Raw genomic sequence first — 19651 nt, forward strand, 5'->3', positions numbered from 1 at the left:
CTTTGTCTTGCCACTAGAACTTTTTTTTTTTTAAAACGGAGTCTCATTCTGTCATCCAGGCTGGAGTGCAATGGCGCAATCTTGGCTCACTGCAATCTCCGACTTCTGGGTTCAAGGGATTCTCCTGCCTCAGCCTCCCAAGAAGCTGGGATTACAGGTGCCCCCCACCACAACTGGCTAATTTTTGTATTTTTAGAAGAGATGGGATTTCACCATGTTGGCCAGGCTGGTCTCAAACTCCTGACCTCAAGTGATCCGCCCGCCTCGGCCTCCCAAAGTGCTGGGATTACAGGCATGAGGCACTGCGCTCAGCCTAGAATATTTTTAAAGCAAAGCTCAGACATCATATCATTTCATCTGTAAATGAGAGGCGTGTCTCTTAATCTGCAAACACTTTTAGAGTTCTCTTTTTGTTACTGATTTCCAGCTTCATTGCATTATGGTCAGAAAATATGTTTTGTGTTTTTTCAGCTTTTTGACCTCCGTTGAGACAAATGTTATGGTCCGTAATACAGTCAGTTTTTGTAAATGTGCCGTGTGCATAGTGCAGCTGGTAAGTGCAGCCTTCTTCCGACATGCATTAGGACAAATTTGTCAAGCGTGTTGTGTTATTCTCCTATAAGCCTTGCTGATTTTTTTCTTCTTGGGATGTACTGGGCTCAGGGAGCTGTTCTGGGGGTGAGGGACACCAGTACACACAGTTCCTACCCTTGCCTAAGGGTAAGGAACAGGAGCTGAGCTTTCTCCCCAAATAGCAGGAGGCAGGCTGTGAAAATGCCACAAGGAGAGAGAAACGTGCCAATAGACACCCCTTTTGCTGGAAACCAAAGACAGCTTCCTGGGGAGGTGGCAGTCGGGCTGAACGCTAAAGGTCAGTCCAAATCCTAAGGTATTGATGAGGTAAGGGAGGCAGGAAAACTCACATCCTGGGAGTGTCCTCATTTTACCAGCGCAGCGGGTCTCAGAGGACCTTATTCTGTGAGTGATGCTCTTGAAGGTTTTCAAAGACGGCCGTGGCATTGTCGGACAAGAAAACAAACAGCTGAGTGTGTGTAAACTCAAGCTTCCTACTCAACAAAAATCTCTCTCAATGTATGTGCTATAGACTTTGCAGCACCAATTCTCTGCTCCCTTGACTGAGTACACAGCAGAGGGAAATAAACCGATGCTGAATGAATGAATCTTGTTGGCGTTTCAAGCTGTGGCTAAATAGAAACTCCAAGTCTAGCCTCACCACGGACTTAAGTTGTTGGAAACGCCTTCCTCACTTAGGCTGGACTCAGTACATGAACTATTATTCGATAAATACAGGTTGGAAGGCAAAAATCTTTGAAACATAAGGCTCAGGGCAGAGAATAAAATAAATCCATGGGCTCCTATAATAAATGAGAACTATCGTTTGGGATGGCACCTGTGCCTGGAATCTTCTCTGTCTCCACCCCATGTCCAAGTCTGGCTCAATTCCCACCCTCCATGTAGCCTCTTCGTGTAGCCCAGTTAACACGGCCCCAGCCCCTCCCTCCCTCCCTCCATCTCTTCCCTCCTTCCTTCCTCTCTCTTTCTCTCTCTCTCTCTTTTTTTTTTTTTTTTTTTTTGAGACAGGGTCTCACTTGTCACCCAGGCTGGAGTGCAGGCACCATCATAGCTTACTGCAGCCTCACAGCCTCCAATTCCTGGGCTCAAGTGATCCTTCTTCCTCAGCCTCCTGAGTAGCTGGGACTATAGGCATGTACCACCATGCATGGCTAATTTTTAAATTTTTTTTTTTTTTTTTGAGATGAAGTCTCACTCTGTTGCCCAAGCTAGAGTGCAGTGGCGTGATCTCAGCTCACTGTAACCTCCACCTCCCAGGTTCCAGTGATTCTCCTGCCTCAGTCTCCCAAGTATCTGGGACTATAGGCACATGCCACCATGCCTGGCTAATTATTTTTGTATTTTTAGTAGAGACGGGGTTTCACTATGTTCGCCAGGCTGGTCTTGAACTCCTGGCCTTGTGATCCACCTGCCTTGGCCTCCCAAAGTGTTGGGATTACAGGCGTGAGCCACAGCACCCGGCCGATTTTTGATTTTTATTTTAGTAGAGACAGGGTCTTGCTATGTTCCCTAGGCTGGTCTCAAACTAACGGCCTCAAGGGATACTCCCACCTCAGCCTCTCAAAGTGCTGGGATTACAGGTGTGAGTCACTGCACCTGGCCCCTTTCAGGCATACAATAGCTACTGAATTTTCATATTTAGGGGGGCGTGGGTATAATCACACATTAGCCTGCACTGTTAAAAATGGCTGCAAATGAGGGGTCTTGTTTCTTCTAACTATTTTGGAAGCTCTTAGAAAGCAGGAAGACTTCCACTTTATCTTTGCTTCCTTCTAAGCGATTGGCACGGTGCTGGGCGCACAGGAACTGGGCTCCCGACACTGAGGAATGCTACTGAAAACGGGTCTATCTTTAGCAGCTTTGCGATCCCCCTCAACCCCCCAACCACCGACATGAAACACTCTGAGCGTTGCTTCTAGAAAAACAACCGTCCACAGTGTCTGAGGAATTCGGTTATAAATACATTTTAAAATTAACCCACTGCCTGGGTGTCTGTATATATCTGTCTCTTACTCACACGTCTTATATTTTTAATCGTGAGCTAGCTTTTCAGTCTTTCTCCTAAATCGAGGCTTCCTCCCCTCTGGTGGCACCACCCACATCTGTCCCCTCAAAACCCCACTCGGACCCAAGTCAACCCCGTGGCCTCTTCTCCTTTAACTAGTCTAGGGTAGAAAAAAATAAAATAAAAGCTCACGGAAACCTAGGATCCAGGAGTCCTGGTTTCTCTGCTCAAGGCTGACTTTTCCAAGAGGCCCTACCCCGTATTCACATTCTCTCTCTCTCTCTCTCTGTGTGTGTGTCTCTCTCTCTCTCTTTCTCTCTTGCATTTCCGCCTGGGTGACGAGGCCAGGAGCAGAAATAGCTCTGCCTCAATTAACACCTTCTTCATCGGGGAAAGAAATAATTAGGACATTCCATATTGAGCAAACTTCACAAGCCCAGGAGAGAAGGAGACAGGAGGAGCAAGAGAAAAAGAGGAAAAAAAAAACCCCAAAAAATAAAACCCCACAAAAAACCAAAACCTCCAACCACTGCAAATAAACCTTCCCCAGTGGGTTTTCCCCCCGCCGGGGAGGAGTGGGGAAGGAGGGCTCAGGGGCTGCCTCTGCGAATCCACTTGGGGGTCACTGGATGGAGAAGGTGGGTGGAAATCGACTCCCAGACAGAATCTTCTGTGGCTGCCTTTCCCAAATAAGGGGCCTGAAACCTCTTTCTGTGCCCACCTGGGTTCCCCTTGGGGCTTCTTAATTCATTCTATCCACTCCTTCCATTCTCAGCTCCCTTGACCCAAATCATCAGAACCAGCCTTGCCATTCAGTCTGTCTGCACCCAGACGGCCAGTGGTCTAAATATTGAAATACTGAAGGCATCCCTTCCTACTTGGTTCCATTTCATTCTGGAGCTTTACAGTGCAAGCAGCTAGAGTTTGGACAGGCAAAGATTTAACTGAAAACATATCCAAGGGCTATTTGGTTCCTGAGTGTGGATCGTGGCGGACACACTGCTTCCACACTGCTGGTTCAGAGCTGAGCCCTGGGAGTGTGTCTCTGGGCTGCCTGGCTTTTCCCCTGCTCACCCCACCCCCGGACCCAGCCACTGAAGGGTTAATGTGGGCATAGTCAGGGAGGGGCAGGACGCTGCTGAGTGCTAGGTTCTGACTGGTTGGTGCCAGGACTCCCAACTGGGATATCTCTGATACATCCTGGGGGTTGGGGGAGACCAGGAGGACTCATCTAGTACTCTCACCTTCTGTAAGGTACCACTCACAATGCATTTAGGCAATAACCCTTTTCTGGCCCAACTCTCCCCACTTCTTGCTTGCTTTAGAAGTCAGGACTGGCTGAGGTCTGAAAGCACCCAGAATACCTGTTCCACTTAGTCAGATGTGCCAGGCATTAATTCCCACTCTAGGAGCAGTCCTCATCAATGTCAGAAAGAAGCCAGTGTATAAATACCCCAGCTCCCTTGCCCCTTGGCTGGGACGGCTCTGAGGTGTGTGTTCTTTACTTATTTATTTCTTTATTTATGATGGAGTCTTGCTCTTTCGCCAGGCTAGAGTGCAGTAGTGCAATCTCGACTCACTGCAACCTCTGCCTCCTGGGTTCAAGCGATTCTCCTGCCTCAGCCTCCCGAGTGACTGGGACTACAGGTGCCCGCCACCACACCCAGCTAATTTTTGTATTTTTAGTAGAGATGGGGTTTCACCATGTTGGCCAGGATGCTCTCCGACTCCTGACCTCAGATGATCTGCCCACCTCGGCCTCCCGAAGTGCTGGGATTACAGGCGTGAGCCACCGCACCCAGTTGAGTTGTGTGTTCTTTACTGTCTCCCGGAGGTGCCTGGGGGATCCAGTCCCAGTTGTAACTGATAACCCACTTGCTAGCACACTCTTTCACAGATCCCTTCCTTTCTCTGTCTCACTTCCTCTTTCTCCTGATGGTGCTTCCTGGGATCATTCCCAGATAAACTCTTTCTCTGCTGGGTCACCTTCTATGGAACCCCAACCCTTTCAACAGCGAAGATCTCAGAGGCTATTGAACCTGCTGCCTCTCCTGCAGCCCTCTCTGAAGGAGACGATCCTCCCAGCTGCCAGGAGAAAGAAGCACACCCCTGCCCAACCCTCCCAAGAGCTTGTCCCTGAAGGAGAAAACTGGAAAGACACATCATGCTCCGCGGACCTACCTGTCCCCTCTTCAAAGCAGGTGGTATGAAATTTTCCCATATAAAATTCTAACCCTATGATTGCAAAAATAAGGATTGCAAAAAATAGGAGGAGGCCGATCTGCAGCAAAGGGATCATCGCCTTCATGATCGACTTCAGGACGACTTGTAAACCTGGGGGGACACAGAGAGAGGCCCCATAAGCCCACGAGCAAGCACCCCCAAACCCTGCCACCAAGACGCCAAGGTCTCTCCCAAACAAAGCAGGTGTGTTCCCAAGGGAACCTCAAGCACACGGGAGCCTGGGGATTGGGCAATGGTAAAGGAAGCACCGCATGGAGGCTGGTCCTTATCATAGGAACAACCCTTCCTAGGTTTTTTTTTTCTTTCTTTGAGACAGGGTCTTGCTCTGCTGCCCGGGCTGGAGTGCAGTGGCCCAATCATAGCTCCCTGCAGCCTTAACTTCCTGGGCTCAGGCGATCCTCCTGCCTCAGTCCCCGGAATAGCTAGGACTACAGGTGTGCACCACCATGCCTGGCTAAGTTTTACAACTTGTTTGTAGAGATAGGGTCTTGCTATGTTGCCCAGGCTGGCCTGAAACCCCTGGCCTCCAAGCGCTCAAACCCCTCCGCCTCCTAAAGTGCTAGGATTATAGGGGTGAGCCACCATACCTGGCCCCTATTATTATTATTTTTCACTTTTTATATTTTTATTTTTTTTGAGATGGAGTCTCGTTCTGTCACTCAGGCTGGAGTGCAGTGGTGCCATCTTGGCTCACTGCAAGCTCCGCCTCCCAGGTTCACGCCATTCTCCTGCCTCAGCCTCCCAAGTAACTGGGACTACAGGCGCCTGCCACCATGCCCAGCTAATTTTTCATATTTTTAGTGGAGACAGGGTTTCACCGTGTTAGCCAGGATAGTCTCGATCTCCTGACCTCGTGATCCGCCTGCCTCGGTCTCCCAAAGTGCTGGGATTACAGGCGTGAGCCACCGCGCCCGGCCTTATTATTTTTTAAAAAGCACTTTTAACTTTAAAGTATTTATTCATGTATTTTAATTAGCCAGGCATGATGGTGCATGCCTGTAGTCCTAGCTACTCTGGGGACTGAGGCAGGAGGATCACTTGAGCCCGGGAGGTTAAGGCTGCAGGGAGCTATGACTGTGCCACTGCACTCCAGCCTGCGCAGCAGAGCAAGACGCTGTCTCAAAGAAACATATGTATGTATTTTATAGAGACAGGGTCTCACTATGTTATTCAGGCAGGTCTCGAACTCCTGACCTCAAGCGATATTCCCGCCTCTGCCTCCCAAAGTTCTGGGATTACAGGCACGAGCCACCGAGCCCAGCCAACTTTAAAGTATTTAATAAAAGTAATTCACATGCTGTTCCATTTGATGATCTTTTGGGCAAGAAAGGGGTGGGAATCCATTACTTTCGGAGCCGTATTCCTGAGTGTTGGGCAACTTGCACCCAGAAGAGGGAGCCATTTTCTTCTTCTTCTTATTTTTTTTTGCTGCCAACAGGGGGCGTCTTTTCCTAATTCATAAAAGGGCGCCCATATAGGCTGGTTGCTGCTCTCCTAATTCATAAAAGGGCGCCCATATAGGCTGGTTGCTGCTCTGGATAGGGAAAGCGGTTGGCGGTCTCAATTTCAACCCCAAGGAACCAGACTCAACACTATTTCACTGGCTTCTAGCGACAAACCCCTGAGGTGGCCATATATGTAAAGTCGCTCCCATTTTACAGAAGTGGGAAGCAAGGCCGACAGAGATGCTATGATTCACCCAAGAGAATGCATGAGAAATGGCAGAACTAGGCAGGGTGCGGCGACTCACGCCTGTAATCCCAGTACTTTGGGAAGCCAAGGCCAGCAGATCACCTGAGTTCAGGAGTTCAAGACCAGCCTGGCTAACATGGTGAAACCCCATCTCTACTAAAAATACAAAAAAGTATCTGGGCACGGTGGCCAGCGCCTGTAATCCCAGCTACTTGGGAGGCTAAGGCAGGAGAATCGCTTGAACTTGGGAGGCAGAGGTAGAAGTAGCCAAGATCGTGCCACTGCACTCCAGCCTGAGTCACAGAGTGAGACTCTGTCTCAAAAACAAAAAACAAACAAACAAAAAAGGCCGGGTGCGGTGGCTCACGCCTGTCATCCCAGCACTTTGGGAGGCCAAGGCAGGTGGATCACAGGGTCAGGAGATCGAGACCATCCTGGCTAACATGGTGAAACCCTGTCTCTACTAAAAAAATACAAAAATTAGCCGGGCGTGGTGGTGGGCGCCTGTAGTCCCAGCTACACGGGAGGCTGAGGCAGGAGAATGGCATGAACCTGGGAGGTGGAGCTTGCAGTGAGTGGAGATCGCGCCACTGCACTCCAGCCTGGGCAACAGAGCGAGACTCTGTCTCAAAAAAAAAAAAAAAAAAAAAAAGCAGAACTAGGATTTGAACCCAGGTCCATCTGATGCGAGGCCCCATGTTCGCCCATGTGCTGATGTTGCTTTCTCTGTTCTGAGCAACCCAATTCAGAAAGATGGTGGTGAATAAGAAGGCAGGGGGCCAGGGGTGGTGGCTCATGCCTGCAATCCCAGCACTTTGGGAGGCTGAGGCGGGTGGACCATGAGGTCAGGAGATCGAGACCATCCTGGCTAATACAGTGAAATCCCATCTCTACTAAAAATACAAAAAAATTAGTCAGGCGTGGTGGCGGGCGCCTGTAGTCCCGGCTACTTGGGAGGCCGAGGCAGGAGAATGGCGTGAACCCGGGAGGCGGAGCTTGCACTCAGCCAAGATGGTGCCACTGCACTCCAGCCCGGGTGACAGTGCAAGACTCTGTCTCAAAAAAAAAAAAAAAAAAAAAAAAAAAAAAAAAAAAAAAAAAAAAAAGAAGGCAGGGAACAGTCCCCGAAGGGACACAGTGGAACAGAAGACACACCCAAGTGGGCATCTGAAGACCTGAATCTGGGGGTATTGTCATCAATCAGGCACCCCATGCAAGCTCTCATCCTACCAAGCTCAGCCTCCAGTAGCCTCTCATCTAACAAATGGTTCATTCATGGTGGTTGAATGACTCTGGGCTTCAAATCCTTTTGGGAGAGGAAGGGGTTAATACTGAAATTCCCGTCCTACACTAAAAGTTCCACTATTGTAAGACTCAAAGAATGTTCATAATAATAATAGCTGGCCAGGAGTGGTGGCTCACACCTGTAATCCCAGCACTTTGGGAGGCTGAGGCGGTTGGATCACTTGAGCCCGGGAGTTTGAGACCAGCCTGAGCAACATGGCGAAACCCTATCTCTACAAAATACAAAAAAAATTAACTGGGCATGGTGCTGTGTGCCTGGAGTCCCAGCTATTTGGGAGGCTGAGATGGTAGGATTGCTTGAGCCTGGGGAGGCTGAGGCTGTACTGAGCTGTGATTGCACCACTGCACTCCAGCCTGCCGACAGAGCAAGAGCCTTAGTTAGTATTTCTTTGCCCATCATTGGCTTTTTTTTTTTTTGAGATGGGCTTGCTCTATCACCCAGGTTGGAATACAGTGGGATGATCACGTCTCACTGCAGCCTCGACCTCCTGGGCACATGCGAGCCTCCTGCCTCAGCCTCCTGAGTAGGTGTGACTACAGGCACACTTCACCATGCCTGGCTCCACTACCATTTTTTTTTTTTTGAGGCTATTAATGCAGGTCTGAACGATGTCAACATCCTATGTCTGTAACCACTGTGCTATCTATTAGGAAAGTCTATGGTCAAAATGAAGGTTCAAACATATAGATTGGAGCTTTGCTTCTTGATTGGAGAAACTTCCCATGGCTCTTGATGGGTGGAGACCACAGTAAGAAAGGGAAACTGTCAGGAAAGCTTGAGGGGCCATGCCACTCCAGGGGCTTAAAAATGTAATGTGGGTGCTAACAGACGCAGTGTGGTGTAGTGGTTAAGGTGCTGGATATTATTGGTGTCTGGCCAAGATCCCATTTTCTTTCTGGTGTACCCGCCCTCCAGCTGCTATGGATGTTGGTTACCAATGCCTCCCAGCTGCCCCTCTTCTTAGTAGAATTGCCCTTGGTGATCAAAAGCTGTCTCACCAGGGAGCTACTGCATCTCTGCCTCCCATCCGCAGTGACTGACCATAGAAGTACAAAAGGCCAGCATCCTTGTCACACACGTTGGAGGACAACTCTGGTGTCACACACATTCCAGCTGAAATTGCATCCCTGCTCTATCCATTCCCCTGCCCCACCCTGCTGACCTCGTGCTGTTTCTCCCGAGAGCCGTGCCCGGATAAAGCGGGTGCGTCTGAACACCCACCTAAGTACCCGCTTCAAGGGAACTTGATATAGTCATCCACTTACTAGTGAATTCCAAACCTCAGCTTCTCCATCTGTAAATGGGGACTGGAATAGTATCTCCCTCACAGGATTAAATGAGAGAGTTCATACACAGTGAAGTACCTGGTAAGTCATAGGTGGTCATTAAACAGAGACTCTTGTTACTATTGCTACTATAATATATATACATACATATATATATATATATATATATATATATATATTTTTTTTTTTTTTGTTTTTTTTGAGACAGGATCTCTCACTTTGTTGCCCAGGCTGAGTGCGGTGGCACCGTCACAGCTCACTGCAGCTTCAAACTCCCAGGTTCAAGCGATCCTCCCATCTCAGTCTCCGTCCTATAGCTGAGGTTACTGGTACACACCACCATACCTGGCTAGTTTTTGTATTTTTTTTAGAGACAGCGTCTGGCTTTGTTGCCCAGGCTGGTCTTGAACTCCTGGCCTCAGGCAATTGTCCCACCTTGGCCTCCCAAAGTGCTGGGATTACAGGTGTGAGCCACTGCACCTGGCTCTTTGGACTATTAGATTTGGGATGGCCCTTCATTTAATATGATGCAGGCATCTGCCGAGATCTTGCAGAGACCTTGGATAGAAGTGTCTTCTTTCTATGAAAAGACCCTGCTGGGGATCCTCTGGGAAATCTTACGCTTCAAACCTGGGTAGCAATGAGCCTGAAGAACGAAGCCAGTAAAATGTAAAATGGTGATAATAAGAGAAACTACCTCACAAGTTTGTTGGGAGGATACATGACTTTAAAAAAATGGAAATACTTAGAATAATGTCTGGCACATAGTAAGTGTGTTTCTTTTTTTTTTTTTTTTTTTTTTTGAGATGGAGTTTCACTCTTTCATCCAGGCTGGAGTGCAGTGGCATGACCTCAGCTCACTGCAACCTCCACCCTCCGGGTTCAAATGATTCTTCTGCCTCAGCCTCCCAAGTAGCTGGGATTATAGGTGCCCACCACCACACTCGGCTAATTTTTGTATTTTTAGTAAAGATGGGGTTTCGCCATTTTGACCAGGCAGGTCTCGAACTCCTGACTTCAGGTGATCTGCCCACCCGCCTTGGCCTCCCAAAGTGTTAGGATTACAGGCGTGAGCCACTGCACCCAGCCTATACATTGTTTGTTTGTTTTTAAACTTTTTGTTGTATGGTTTTGTGAGACAAGGTCTCACTCTGTTGCCCAGGCTGGAGTGCAGTGGTGCTGTCACAGCTCACTGCAGCCTTGACCTCCTGGGCTCAAGTGATCCTCTTGCCTCAGCCTTTTAAGTAGCTGGGACTATGGGTGTGCACCACCATGCCTGCTTTTTTTTTTTTTTCCTGTAGAGACGAGGTTTTGCCATGTTGCCCAGGCTGCTCTTAAACTCCTGAGCTCAAGCTATCTGACCACTTCAGTCTCCCAAAGCGCTGGGATTTCAGGTGTGAGCCACTGTGCCCAGCCAACCTGGCTTATTTAAAAAAAAAATTGTAGATATGGGGGGGGTCTCACAATGTTCCCCAGGCTGGTCTTGAACTTGTGGCCTCAAGTGATCCTCCCAAAGTGCTGGGATTACAGGCGTGAGCCACCATGCCCGGCTAAATTATTATTATTAACCAAGACAAGAAGATAGAAAAAGGACAGCCCTGTTTTATTTTTGCTGTTTACATTTTTTTCGGCTCAACCTATACTTAATCTTGACCCTGCATATGGCAGCCACCCCTAAAGGGGGAGGAGATGCATCTGTGGAGCATGAGAAAGCAGCAAGGAATGGGTATGAATTTTAGGGCTCGTTAGTGTCCACTGTAAGAATTCAGGTGAGTAATTTAACATCCTTGAGCCTCAACCTTCTCATCTGTAAAATGGGTGTTCACTGGATGACTGTGAGGATGAAATAAGGTAATGCATGTAAAGTCCTCCTGCGGTGCCCTGTATACAGCAGGCACTCAGCAAATGGGAATGGTCATTGCCCAGGCTTGGAGTCACACTTGCTCCTAGTTCTGCCACTTCTGAGCCACAAAACCCTGCTCCAATTTTTCCGCCACTCTGAGCCTCAGTTTCCCCCTCCATAAAATAGAGACATCAGTCCTATCGACTTCATAGGGCTGTGAGCATTGAATGAGATCACATGTGGTGCTTAGCATGGCTCTTGATACACAGCAGGTGCTCAATAAATGGGCGTGGCTCCTAGCTTGCTTTCAGGAGCTCATGGGGAGCTACAGTCACGTTCCTTGGGGTTCCCTACAGGGAGTCCCAAAGAGGAGACTGCCCTCACACAGGCTGGTGGTGGGATGTGGCCTCCTGAGATGCTGTGCACAGGGGAAACTGAGGGCTCCTGGGGCCCCTGAGCAAACCCCTTGTCAGGGTCGGAAACTCACGCACTTGGGATTCCAGACACCAGCTTGAGCGGCCGCAGCACTCGAACTGCCCTCAGCGTCCGTAGGTCAAACTCCGTCCCAACTGTCGCCAAGATGCTGAAAGAAAGAAGCCAGAATGGAGAACAGAGGGTGGGTTTCGGGGGTCAGACAGCAGGGCGGGGGTGCTTGGGATTCCAAGTCGTCTTGTATTGGCTGGGTGACCACAGGCAGGTGACTTGACACCACTGGCCTCAGTTTTGTCACCTGTAAAATGGTCTTAACAGTACCTGCCTCATGGGATAAAAGGTGATTTACGAAGACCCCCAACAGATGGTTCACATTCCACAAATGTTGCAGTGAGAGAAATGGAAACTTCCCGATGGCTCATGGTTAGGGTGACATTCAGTATATTTCACAACCTACAATGACAATAGGTTGTGGGGTGGCCTGGGGCCCTGGGGGAATGACAGACCTTTCGGGGTTTGTGACTCTTTATTTTATTTATTTATTTTTTTGAGACAGAGTCTCGCTCTGTTGCCCAGGCTGGAGTGCAATGGCGCGATCTCAGCTCACTGCAACCTCTGCCCCCAGGTTCAAGGGATTCTCCCGCCTCAGCCTCCCGAGTAGCTGGGATTACTAGGCACCTGCCATCATGCCTGGGTACTTTTTTTTGCATTTTTGTAGAAACGGGGTTTCACCATGTTGGCCAGGCTGGTCGTGAACTCCTGACCTCAGGTGATCCACCTGCCTCAGCCTCCCAAAGTGCTGGGATTACAGGCGTGTGCCTGGCCTGGTTTGTGGCTCTTTAACAAATGGCAGGAAAGCAGTTCAGTGTTAAGAGCCCAGCCTGCATGGGTTCAAATCCCAGCTCTGCCACTTTCCAGTTGGGTTACCTTGGGCAAAGAACGTCCCTGCTCTGTGCCTCAGTTTCCCCCTTTTGTATAACCTAGATAACAATAGTATCAATACCTCTAAGGGCTGTGAGGATTCAGCAAGTTGATAAAAAGTCATCAGCACAATGCCAGGCACACAGGTGTGTGCTACTCAGAAATAAATAAGAAAACAAAAAAATGGGTGTGATCTCACCTGTGTGGACCAGCCGGCATTAGCCGGCTAGAAGGCAGCTACAGACCCCAAGCCTCCGGTCAAAAAGAGTCCCTTTTGTAAATGCAAGTTAGTAAGGATGATAGTGGTAGGTGGGAGGAGGCTTCTGTAGAAACCCTCCGGGCAAGACCCTGTCATGAGACCTCATTTGTAAAAGTATTGCTGTTGAAACGCAGGGTCCCTCCTGGCCCTGTTTCCTGAACATGTCCATTTCAGAGCTAAGTGATGTACAGTGCGTGGTCAAGGCACAATACAATAAAAGAGATTGTCATCAGAACTTCATATAATGGACAAGAAATGCCGAATACCAGAGGGTCTGTGGTTAATGGAAGGTTGGCAAATAACTTGGGGATTTTTCAGTTTATTTTAAATTTAGACATGGGGTCTTGCTCTGATGCCCAGGCTGGAATGCAGTGGTGCAATCATAGCTCGATACAGCCTTGAACTCCTCGGCTCAAGCAATCCTCCTGTCTTAGCCTACTGAGTATCTGGGATTACAGGCGGGAACCACCACACCTGGCTTGATTTTTCAGTTTTATACAGGCGCTTGGGTCTTAACACTTCAGTATGTGGCCAACTGGTATCTGTACCTCTTGCCTCAGGGCTTTCTCCAAAGCTGAGGCAGGCCCAGGGAATGAACTTTAAGGGAGCAGCCCTCAACCAAAGATTGCTGGGAGTTGGTGGATCAATACCCCAGCTCCCTCCCCCTCATTCTAGATCACTTAAGATGTAAGTTCCACATGGGCTCCCAGTGGGACTGAGCTCAAATGCCCACAGGACAACTCATCCTTCTTTGCCCCACCTCCCCTCTTCCTCTCCAACCCGTTCTGGGGTCACCTCTCAGATGAACTACTTGCACAAGGATTGCCCTAAATTCTTGTTTCAGGTTCTATTCTGGGTCATCCTAAACTAACACGAAGCCTGTGCTCAACTTTTTTTTTCTCAAGATTACTCCTAGAGGAGAGATGGGCATATTAGGTTGGACTGACCTACTTTTCCACCATCCACAAGTGGGCGTCTGAGCACATCCTATATGCTGGGTAGAGTGACACACGAGACTATCCCTGCCCCACGGAGCTGACGCAGAAGAGAAGTGCTTAAGAAAAACATGCACACAATGAATGAATCTGTTGCAGGTGTGATGCCTTCTCAGCTAAGAAGACAATGGCTTTGAGGGGCACACAGCAGGTTAACTAGTACAGGGCCTAGGGATACCCCCTATTCCAAGTCAAGTTCCCAGAGATGAGGAGAAATCTGGCCAGTGGGGAAAGAACTTTCCAGGCTGAGACAGCGGCCATGACAGAGAGCTAGGGACTGAAGGAAGCTTGGAAAATTCAAGAAGTGACATGGTGTCACCACTGGGATTTGGATGGTGAGGTTCAAGCAGCAAGCCATGAAGCCAGAGTAGGCAGGGGCCATGACATACAACTTTACAAAAAATGAATTTATTTATTTTTATTTTTAGAGACAGGGACTTACTGTCACCCAGGCTTGAGTATAGTGGTGCAGTAACAGCCCACTTGCAGCCTCAATCTCCTGGGCTCAAGCAATCCTCCCACCTCTGCCTCCTAAGCAGCTGGGACTACGGGTGTACAACAACACATTCAGAAAATTTTAAAAATTTTTTGTAGAGATGGGGTCTTGCTATATTGCCCAGGCTGGTCTTGAACTCCTGGCCTCAAGTGATCCTCTCACTTCGGCCTACCAAAGTGCTGGGATTATAGGTATGAGCTACTGCACCTGGCCCATTCAACTTTTAATTTGATTTACTTTATTTTTCTCTTCTCCTACCAGCTTTCTGATACTAACTTGGGTTCCTCAAATTCTGACTTAGAGATCATTATTCTCTTCTTGCACCTTGTTTTCTTCTGTGCTGGCAGATAAAAGCTGTCAGGTGTTCACAGCAAAGAACAGGCAGTGGCTAAGTCCTTACTTTTTCACTTCACAAACATTAACTGAGCACTAATAACAAGCCAGGCCCTGTCTCTCTGTGGGGGGAGACTGAGAGTAAACCCAATAAATACAAGCAGGCTTTGTTTTGTTTTGTTTTGTTTTAGAGATGGAGTCTCCCTGTGTTGCCCAGGCTGGCCTCCAACTCCTGGGCTCAAGGGATCCTCTTGCCTTGGCCTCCCAAAGTGCTGGGATTATGGGTGTGAGCCACCACACCAGCCGAGGCAGACTTCATTTCATGGTACTTTGCTTTACTGCAATTTGCAGATATTGTGTTTCTTACAAATTGAAGATTTGCGGCAACCCTGCATCAAGGAAGTCTATCAGGGCATTTTTTTCCCTAACAGTGTGTGCTCACTCACGTCTCTGCGTCACACTCTGGTAATTCTTATGGTATTTCAAACTTTTACATAATTATTACATCTGTTATGGTGATCTGTGATCAGTGATCTTTGATGTGACTATTGGAATTGTTTGGGGGTGCCACGAACCACATCCATAGAAGATGGCAAACTTGATCGATAAATGTTGGGTGTGTTCCAACTGTTTTGCCAACTGGTTATTCCCCCATCTCTCCTGCTTTCCTTGGGCCTTCCTATTCCCTGAGACATAACAATATTGAAATTAGGTCAGTGTATAACTGTACAATGGCCTTTAAGTGCTCAAGTGAAAGGAAGAGTCTCATGCCTCTCACTTTAAATTAAAAGCTAGAAATGATTAAACACAGTGAGGAAGGCACGTCAAAAGCTGAGACAGGGCCAGGGATGGTGGCTCATGCCTGTAATCCCAGCACTTTGGGAGGCTGAGGTGAGAGGACGGCTTAAGCCTAGGAGTTTGAGACCAGCCTGGGCAAAATAGGGAGACTTCATCTCTACAGATAATTAAAAAATTAGCTGGGTGTAGTGGTACACACCTGTGGTCTCAGTTACTTAGGAGGCTAAGGTGGGAGGATCACTTGGTCCTAGGAAGTTGAGGCTGCAGTGAGCGGTGATCACACCACTGCACTCCAGCCTGGGCAACAGAGTGAGACCCTGTCTCAAAAAAAAAAAAAAAAAAAAAAGGCCATAAGCTAGAGGTGAGCCAAGTTGCGAATGCAAAGGAAAAGTTACTGAAGGAAATTAAAAGGGCTACTCCAGTAAACGCATCAATGATAAGAAAGTGAGACAGGCTTATTGCTGACATGGAGAAAGTTTTAATGGTCTAGGTAGAAGATCAAACCAGCCGCAACATTCCCTTAAGCCAAAGCCTAATCCACAGCAAGCCCCTAACTCTCTTCAATTCTGTGAAGACTGAGAGAGGTGGGGAAGCTTCAGAAGAAAAATCTGAAGCTAGACGGTCTTGGTTCATGAGGTTTAAGGAAAGAAGCTGTCCCCATAATCTAAAAGTGCAAGGTGAAGTGGCAAGTGCTGATGGAGAAGTTGCAGTAAGTTATTCCGAAGATCTAGCTGAGACTATTAATGAAGCTGGTGACACTAAACAACAGATTTTTAATGTAGACAAAATGCCCTATTGGAAAAAGATGCCATCTAGGACTTTCATAGCTAGAGAGGAGAAGTCAATGCCTGGCTTCAAAGCTTCAAAGGACAGGCTGACTCTCTTGTTAGCGGTTAGCACTCCTGGTGACTTTAAGTTGAGCCCAATGCTCATTTACCATTCCAAAAGTCCTAGGGTCTTAAGAATTATGCTAAACCTACTTTGCCTCTGCTCTATAAATGGAACAATGACGACTGAGTGACAGCCCGTCTGTTTATAGCGTGGATGACTGATATTTTAAGTCCACTGTTGAGATCTACTCAGAAAAAATATATATATAATATAATATATATATAATATATATATTTTGGACGAAGTTGCACTCTCGTTGCCCAGGCTGGAGTGCAATGGCACGACCTTGGCTCACTGCAACCTCCGCCTCCCAGGTTCAAGCGATTCTCCTGCCTCAGCCTCCGGGGTAGCTGGGATTACAGGCACCTGCTACCATGCCTGGATAATTTTTTTTTGTATTTTTAGTAGACTTGGGGATTCACCATGTTGGCCAGGCTGGTCTTGAACTCCTGACCTCAGGTGATCCACCTGCGTCGGCCTCCCAAGGTGGTGGGATTCCAGGTGCGAGCCACTGTACCCAGCCAGAAAAAAGATTTCTTTCAAAAATATTACTGCTGACAATGCACTGGTTATCCAGGACCTCTGATGGACGTGTACAAGAAGATGAATGTTGTTTTTATGTCTTCTAACACAACATTCTCTCTCTTTTTTTTTTTTTTTTTTTTTTTGAGGCAGAGTCTCACTTTGTCGCCGCAATGGTGTGATCTTGGCTCACTGCAACCTCCGTCTTCTAGGGGGTTCAAACAGTTCTCCTGCTTCAGCCTCCCAAGTAGCTGGGATTACAGTCACACACCACCCAGCCCAGCTAATTTTTGTATTTTCAGTAGTGATGGGGTTTCGCCATGTTGACCAGGCTGGTCTTGAACTCCTGACCTCAAGTGACCCACCTGCCTCAGCCTCCCAAAGTGCTGGGATTACAGGTGTGAGCCACCATGTCCAGCCACAACATTCATTCTGTAGCCCATGAATCAAGAAGTAATTTTGCATTTCAAGTCTTATTATTTAAGGGATACATTTCATAAGGCTATAGCTGCCATAGACAAATTCCTTTGATGCATCTGGGCAAAGGAAATTGAAAACTTTCTGGAAAGGATTCACCATTCTAGATACCATTAGGAACATTTGTGGCTGGTTCCAGTGGCTCATGCCTGTAATCCCAGCACTTAGGGAGACCAAGGCAGGAGGATCACTTGAGGCCAGGAGTTCAAGACCAGTCTGGGCAACATAGTGAGACCTCAACTCAATTAAAAAAAAAAAAAATCCACAATGAACAACAACAAAAAGAACATCTGTGATTCATGGGAACAGGTCACAATATCAATGTTAATAGGAATTTTGAGGAAGTCAACTCCAATCCTCACGGATGACTTTGAGGAGTTCAAGACTTAACTGGACGAAGTCACTGCAGATGTGATGGAATAGCAAGAGAACTAGAATTAGAAGTGGAGCCTGAAGATGTGACTGAATTGCTGCAGCCTCATGATCAAACTTCAATGCACGAGGAGTTACTTGTTACGGAAGAGCAAAGAAAGTGATTTCTTGAGATGGAGACTACTCCTGGTGAAAATTCTGTGAACACTGTTAAAATGACAACATGGGATTTAGAATATGACATAAACTTAGTTGGCAAAGCAGTGGCAGGGTTTGAGAGGACTGACTCCAATTTTGAAAAAAAGTTCTACTGTGGGTAAAATGCTGTCAACGAGCATCTCATACTAGAGAAATCTTTCGTAAAAGGAAGAGTCGATGGATGCAGAAAATTTCCTTGATGTCACAGCCACCCCAGTCTTCAGCAACCACCACCCCGATCAGTCAGCACCCATCGACATTGAGCCAGCGAGTCCTTCACCAGCAAGACGAGGACTCACTGAAGGCTCAGATGATTGTTAACTTTTTTTTTTTTTTAGTAATAAAACATTTTTATTTATTTATTTATTTTTATTTTTAATTTTTTTTTTTGAGACAGAGTCTCACTCTGTCACCCAGGCTATAGTGCAGTGGTGCAATTTCGGCTCACTGCACCCTCCTTCCGCCTCCCAGGTTCAAGCAATTCTCATGCCTCAGCCTCCCGAGTAGCTGGGCTTACAGGTGTGCACCACCACACCCGGCTATTTTTTGTATTTTTAGTAGAGACGGGGTTTCACCATGTTAGCTGAGATGGTTTTGAACTCTTGACCTCAAGTGATCCACCCACCTTGGCCTCACAAACTGTTGGGATTACAGGCGTGAGCTACTGTGCCCAGCCTTTTTATTTTTTTAATTTGTAATTTTGGTTGAGAGATACGGTCTCACTCTGTCTCCCAGGCAAGAAGAGTGCAGTGGTGTGATCATAGCTTGCTGCAGCCTCAATCTCTCGGGCTCAAGCGAGCCTCCCACCTCAGCCTCTCGTGTAGCTGGACTCACAGGCATGTGCCACCATAAGCAGCTATTTTTAAAAATAATTTTCTGTGTAGAAACGGGGTCTCACTTTGTTGCTTGGTTTCAAACCCCTGGGCTCAAGCAGTCCTCCTGCCTTGGCCTCCCAAAGTGTTGGGATTGCAAGCGTGAGCCACTGTGCCCAGCGTTGATGCATTTTAAAATTAAGGTATGTACTTTTTTTTTTTTTTAGACATAACACTGTCAGGCACTTAATAGACTATAGTGTAAGCATAACTTTTATGCGCACTGGGAAGCCAAAAAAAGGCACTTGACTCACTTTATTATAATATTCGCCTTATTATGGTGACCTGGAACCAAACCAGCAGTGTCTCTGAGGTATACCTGTACGACAGATGTTAGGGTGATGAGTACTTAGGAGAAAGTCACCAAAGAGCAAGGGGAAAGGACGTGTCAGTGACATGGGGCTGGGGGGGTGAGGGGAGTGGTGACATTTCTATCAGTAAAGGCACCTGCTCTTTACCACCTGGAAGGGAAACACTTCAGTGTTAAAAGTGTTCAGGGCCGGGCGTGGTGGCTCACGCCTGTAATCCCAGCACTTTGGGAGGCTGAGGCAGGCAGATCACCTGAGGTCAGGAATTCAAGATCAGCCTGACCAACATGGAGAAATCTTGTTTCTACTAGAGATACAAAAATTAACTGGGCATGGTGGTGCATGCCTGTAATCCGAGCTACTTGGAGGCTGAGGCAGGAGAAAAGCTTGAACCCGGGAGGCAGAGGTTGCGGTGAGCTGAGATCACGCCATTGCACTCCAGCCTGGACAGTAAGAGTGAAACTCAGTTTCAAAAAAAAAAAAAAAAAAAAAAAAGAAAGCCAGGCGCGGTGGCTCACACCTATAATCCCAGCAATTTGGGAGGCCGAGGCAAGAGGATTGCAAGGCTGGGTGTTCGAGACCAGCCTGGCAAATACGGTGAAACCCTGTCTCTACTAAAAATACAAAAATTAGCTGGGCGTGGTGGTGGGCCCCTGCAGTCCCAGGCTACTTGGGAGGCAGGAGAATCACTTGAACCTGGGAGGCAGAGGATGCAAGAGCTGAGATCGAGCCATTGTACTCCAGCCTGGCAACAGAGAGAAACTCCGTCCAAAAAAAAGGTGTTCAGACTAGCACTGCCCAGGATAA

At 47.7% G+C, this 19651-nt stretch overlaps 1 protein-coding gene across 3 annotated transcripts in view; it reads right to left on the reverse strand.

Annotated features, from left to right (window-relative positions):
• Positions 1-19651, reverse strand: part of CACNA1A (calcium voltage-gated channel subunit alpha1 A) — a 309344-nt gene that overhangs the window by 164463 nt on the left and 125230 nt on the right. For all 3 annotated transcript variants that reach the window (XM_025366939.1, XM_025366938.1, XM_025366937.1), the window contains exons 4-5: positions 11462-11553; positions 4781-4933 (exon numbers count right to left, since the gene is read on the reverse strand). In XM_025366939.1, the coding sequence (XP_025222724.1) occupies positions 4781-4933; positions 11462-11553 (245 nt within the window). The remainder of the gene's footprint in view (positions 1-4780; positions 4934-11461; positions 11554-19651) is intronic.

Source organism: Theropithecus gelada, chromosome 19 (genome assembly GCF_003255815.1).
Source record: "Theropithecus gelada isolate Dixy chromosome 19, Tgel_1.0, whole genome shotgun sequence".
NCBI lineage: Eukaryota > Metazoa > Chordata > Mammalia > Primates > Cercopithecidae > Theropithecus > Theropithecus gelada.